This window comes from Malania oleifera, chromosome 7 (genome assembly GCF_029873635.1).
Source record: "Malania oleifera isolate guangnan ecotype guangnan chromosome 7, ASM2987363v1, whole genome shotgun sequence".
Lineage (NCBI taxonomy): Eukaryota > Viridiplantae > Streptophyta > Magnoliopsida > Santalales > Ximeniaceae > Malania > Malania oleifera.
The window spans coordinates 21246507-21252240 of NC_080423.1; the positions used below are offsets into that span (position 1 = coordinate 21246507).

The 5734-nt window shown below is 35.2% G+C and overlaps 1 protein-coding gene across 1 annotated transcript in view; it reads right to left on the minus strand.

Moving 5' to 3' along the window:
- LOC131159508 (ATP-dependent Clp protease proteolytic subunit 3, chloroplastic) overlaps positions 1 to 5504 on the minus strand; it is a 32507-nt gene extending 27003 nt beyond the window's left edge. The window contains exons 1-2 of the mRNA XM_058114473.1: positions 4806 to 5504; positions 4084 to 4198 (exon numbers count right to left, since the gene is read on the minus strand). Coding sequence (XP_057970456.1) covers positions 4084 to 4198; positions 4806 to 5102 — 412 coding nt within the window. The 5' untranslated portion in view covers positions 5103 to 5504. The remainder of the gene's footprint in view (positions 1 to 4083; positions 4199 to 4805) is intronic.
- Positions 5505 to 5734: the final 230 nt, after the last annotated feature.

Sequence of the window (5734 nt, forward strand, 5' to 3'; positions counted from 1 at the left end):
GAACAAATGTAACCAAGTCTCCCCACTCCTCAAACAAAGACATAAACTTCAGGCAGCAAGGCCTTATTAGGGCTACTCCTCTGCAACAAATCATTGGTATTGATTTTCTCAAGGATCACAATCCAGCCAAAAGTGTAAGATAATTTTAGTACTTAACAAATCAAAGAGTAAGATAAACTTGGATGAAATATGTCGAATAAATAGATCAGAAAATGCAGAAGTCAGCTCAGACTAGGCATTTCTTTTTTTTAGGTAACGTCCTAGGTGTCCACGTCAGTCTGTGACTAATCCCACGCCCCATAGAGTGGCCCCACAGCACCATGAGGAGGGTAAATCAGGAGCCCAGGGGAAGAATTGAGCCCGGGAGGTGCATTGCTGACCTCGTGAGAGGCACTCCCAGCATCCAACCTTACCAACTGAACCACGCCCTGGGGGCCAGACTAGGCATTTTTTAAACATATGGATGGGTGTGCGAATGTGGGGTATGTGTGGTTGAGAGAGAGAGAGAGAGAGAGAGAGAGAGAGGATAGCTTATGCAAATGCACGCACACAAGACTCAAAACACAAATTCAATCTATATTCAAAAATCTATATTAGCACATCAAATGATCAAAAGCTAAAAATTGAGAGTTGTCATTAATTTTTTTATAATAAATAAATTGTATCAAGAAAGGAAAAGAGAGGGGTGGTCATTAATTTAGTCCCCATTATTTCAATTTTTGAAATGTCAACGCTGTACTTTGATATTGTTGGCAATGTCAGGACTGGGTCCCAATCAAGATGCTGATAGATGGCAAGGTTCAACAATCCCTATGCAACACGAAAAGAATTGTTGGTCTCTCATACAGGTGATCAGGTCATGAGGTTCATGGACTTTATGACAAGGCTGACAGCGAAAGTGGAGGTTTTGCTGGACTTGCAGCGGAGAATAAGGGCTCTCTCTCTGGGGCCTGGCAGTTAACAATCAGTGCAGGCAATATAGTCGAGCATCAGGCTTGAAGCCATGGTTGCGGTTGCATGGCCCAAACGCAACAGCAGAGATGGAGGCTTTGTCAAGGAGAATAAGGGGAAATTTCTGAAGCTTTTCACCTGCAAGGGCAGAAATAGGAGAATTTTCTTAGCCAGGATTAGGAGGCCAGGGACAGTATCTGAAATCTGCTATTCATTCAAACCAGCTGATGATATTCTCTCCTACTTATTCTTGTGGAATGATAAAAAAATTTGACAAAAAGGAATTGCAGTGGTGAAGATATTGAGGATCTTCTATTCAATAAGTTGCTGGAATTGTAGTGGCAAAGGCATTATGGTTTAACAGAGGCTCCTTCACAACACAAATTGTCAAATGTGGCCATGGCTCTCAGTCAACCCATTTATAATTTCCCTGTTCTTTGAATCTCTTCAGTATCCCTTTGAATTTGCAAGGCTAGCTTGGGTAAAAGGTCAGGATTGATCAAATCTCAAGAAGAAAGTGATTATGGATGACTCAATTTTGTGGGTTTGATCAAAGATTGGTCATGACAAAGACTGGTGGCAAAGATTGTAAATGTGCAGCTGCTTTTAGGGAGCAAACTGAAGATTCAGTCACCACCATAGACAGACCAACCACAGTTCTATTCCTCCAGCCAAGCATTAAAAGCCTGTGGCCTCATAGTTCATACCCTTAGTAGCCTAGCAAGTTCTGGAAATGGATCAAACAAATAAAAATTGAAAACAAAAATGACATTGGAGAAAATAAAAACATCTTCCCATGTATATACAAACAAATGACATGGTCCAGGATTGCTAGGCTCTAGCTTCCACACCCCTAGAGCTTTCTTGGAAACAATAAGAACAATTGTTACACTTGTTTTGCTTCTCAAGTAGCTAATTTTATATTATATAGCTGCAAGCCTCCAAGCTATGTACGAGTAAGTACTGCCCATTTCTTACAGGTGCAAAGCTATACTATTATATTTCCTATTTCATGTATGTTTTTATGCAGCTATTTTTCTTTTGAAAAATTCTCAATAGAAAAGCGGAGAATAGTGCCACAGGAGTTTGTGTAAACTGTCGTCAAATAATGAATGCAAAGAGCAACATGCACACCACTTGACATAAAACAGAACATACCAATGCACTCATAATCAGAAATACACAAGAAGAAAACCTCATCTAATTGTTAAAACAAGTGATTTTTCTCCCCATTCTAATGGAACACCTGCATTCTGCTAAAACTTACAACCTCAACTAAAAGGGATGGGGTGGGGAATGAGGACAATCTGCTAGTCCCTTCCTAGAATACATAAAAAAGAACCCGTCTCAAGACCACACCTGATAGTTCCATGCAATTAAACCTGTCTCTCATCGAACACAACCAAAAAGAGAAGATACAAATCCTAACCCCACATTCTAAAAAAAAAAGCAACAAGGTATAACCCGCAAAATTCACACAAATTAGAAGCAAATTCCTCAAACACCTGGGTACTTGTACTGAACAATTTAAAATAGTTTGAAATTTTTTAGAAACTAGTGAGTTAAATGCTTCAACACACACTCATGTCGACATAAGATGAGATGCATCATCCACTTAATAAATAAACTTTCCATGCCACCAGCCTACATCCAAATGTCAACTTGTTCAATTACTCATCTTTGTAGGCAGCGAGAGGCAGTGATTGGGATTTGAGAGTATTTTGAGTACAATGCACAATAATGGCATTAATGGGCAGTGTAATTGTTGCAGAGGGCCTAAACATGGTCTTAAATTTCCTTGAAATTGTCGAACTTTCCATCGAAATTTCTGCTTTCTATTACCCTCGAAATCAAAATGGTAGTCAATTTCTGTCTTACAAGAGGTAGTCAACTTGTTCAATTACTCGTCTTTGTATGCAGCAAGAGGCAGTAATTGGGATTTGAGAATATTTTGAGTACAATGCACAATAATGTAATTAATGGGCAGTGTGATTGTTGAGAAGGGCCTAAACATGGTCTTAAATTTCCTTGAAATTGTCGAACTTTCCATCGAAATTTCTGCCTTCTATTACCCTCGAAATCGAAACGGTAGTCAATTTCTGTCTTACATAAATTCTGTTGAAATTTCAACAAATCATCCAAAATTTGTCAAAATCTCAAATTTTTTGTGAAAATGGTCAAAATTTTAACTGCATAATGAACTTTCCTTGGAATTCAAATGTGAGATTTAGATGCAAAAGGCAATTTTTATATTCATTTATCTTATTTTTTATTGAAAGAAAATATTATTACAAGGGATTTTGAAATTATATGAAAAATTAAACTCATAACATTTTATTTAACCACTCATGTCTAAATAATATTTATTTGTATAATAAATAATACTTAATTGATTTATGAATTTCATTCATATTAATCAAAAATGTTTAATACACACATTTATTATGAATATGTTTAAAATACAATATTATATTCTAACTATTGCACCTCATAGACAACATAGATGCATTTCATTTATAATATATTAGTACTAAAAAAACTTACCTTTTATACATCTATTGATCATTTCTAAAGTTTCATAAAAGAATTTCATTCTTTACTACTAATTTCCATGCTTTTTTTTTTCCAAATCGAAATTGAAATTTCCATCGAAATTTCTGTACTTTTGGAGCTTTAGAATTTTAGTCGACTTTGAAATTAAGACCTTGGGCCTTAACAAATGGAGAAGCAGACCCCAAGAGTCTAAGAACAGAGTTTCTTATGGAAGAAGCTTTGAAATTGGAATATGTTCAACGATGTATGAGTGTACTTTAAGTGTACCTTGATGAATTATTTTGAGAGTCTCTCAATCAACATACTTTAAAGGCAGCTATTTAAACATATATTGATGTTTAATTTTGCAATCCTATGTCGCCTGTTGATTTGGCTGCAATGACTAAAGCTTTGTCTCATATGATTTGGTTCAATACAGCAAACTTGTTGATAAAAATAGTTGTAGATTTTAGCTTACAGATACCATGATTGAATGACAAAGCATGCCCATAAACAAATAAAAAGAACATACCAGCACTTCTAATATCTTCAATAAAAAAATAAAATCTAGAAAAAGGAGACTGATCATAAAGGACATACCAGCAGTAACAGAGCCACCAGGTGAATTTATAAACAATTTAATGTCTTTTCTGTGGTCTTCGGCATCTAGAAATAAGAGCTGACTTATGATTAAATCTGCAGTCATGTCATCCACCTGGTCATCATTAATGAAATTTTCAAAAACTCACCTTACTAGGGGGTTCAATATAAATAAATTCTTCTGACTAGGACATTAAAAAAAAAAAAAAATCAGATCAAATTTCTTAGTCTTGTAGCTTAAAATTCATCAACTCAAATAAGATCATCCTGCAGAGGGAAAAAAACTCAAAAGTCTCAACAGAAAGATTATTGACAGAGATATTTTTGTTGCTTCCAAAGCAATATGAAGCAGCTAATTGGATAATTAACGGTCCAAAACCCATGAAAACAATTAAATGTAGCTCTTGCATCCTTGCATTTCAACCCTGTAAACTATAAAAATATAAAAATATAAAAAACAAAACCCCCAAAAACCTATCAAAAGTACAAATAACCAACTCACAGACACGCACACACACGCAGCGCGAAAAATTCATGAAATAATAAGTGTCGCTGACTTCAATTTGCAGAGCCATCTTCGAATGTATTAACTTAGGTTTAAGGATTGATTATTCTCTCGTTGTACATGTTTTTAGATAGTTTATGTCTTCCAGATTGATTGATAAAATGGGTATTTACGCCTAAAAAATAGTATAGAGAGAGAGAGAGAGAGAGAGAGAAACCTGGGAGCCCAAGAAGACGATTCTCTGGCGCAGCAACATGTTGGTGGTGTCGAGCTCTTCGAATTTGGGAAGCCAAGGAGCGGCAGAGTAGTTGGACAAATCCCAGTTCGCAGACAGGGTCTCCGCGGAAGACCTCTGCGAGGCTTTAACCAACAATAGTTTTCTTCTGCTGACAGCGGGACTTATTGAGACTGATGGGTTGGTTTGGAACTGAGAGGATAGAAAATGGCCATGGTTGACGCCCAGAGGCCGTGGCGATGTTGAGGACACAGCAAGTGTTAGACTGGCCATCTCCATCCTTCTTCTCGCTGCTTCTTCTTCTTCTTCTATGGTGAGGATAAATCCCTGGTTAACGATAAGAAGATCCTTCCACCCTGGGCATTAGGCCTGCTGTTCTGTGCACAAACGAGATTGCAATCTGTGAACTATTATTTTATGGCATCTGGTTGGCGAAAGCAAGATCCCCCTTCTGCTTTATTAAGCGGGTGTTTCGATTGTTGAAGGTTGATGTCGCTCAAAAATTATAAAAATTAGAACTCAAGAATAAAAATTAAAAATTAAGTTTGGATAATATTTATAAAATCTAAAATAAATTAAAATTTTAATTAAATAGATATTCATTTTCTTCCTTAAATCAAACAATGCGTCTAAAACTATGAATAAAATATTTTTTTTTGAAAAATGTAATTTTCTACGTTCATATTATTTTTAAAGATTTAATTGAATCGAGAGTTTATTGAGAAAAAGAAAGGGTGAAAAAATAATTTTTTATTATATTTTTATTTATACCAAATACTATTAAAAATAAAAATATTTATTATAATATAATTAAAAAATTTTAAAACAAAATGATAATAATTTATAAAATTTAATTTTTAATTATTACTTATTATCTACTTTATTTTTTATTATTTTTTTTTATTACATTC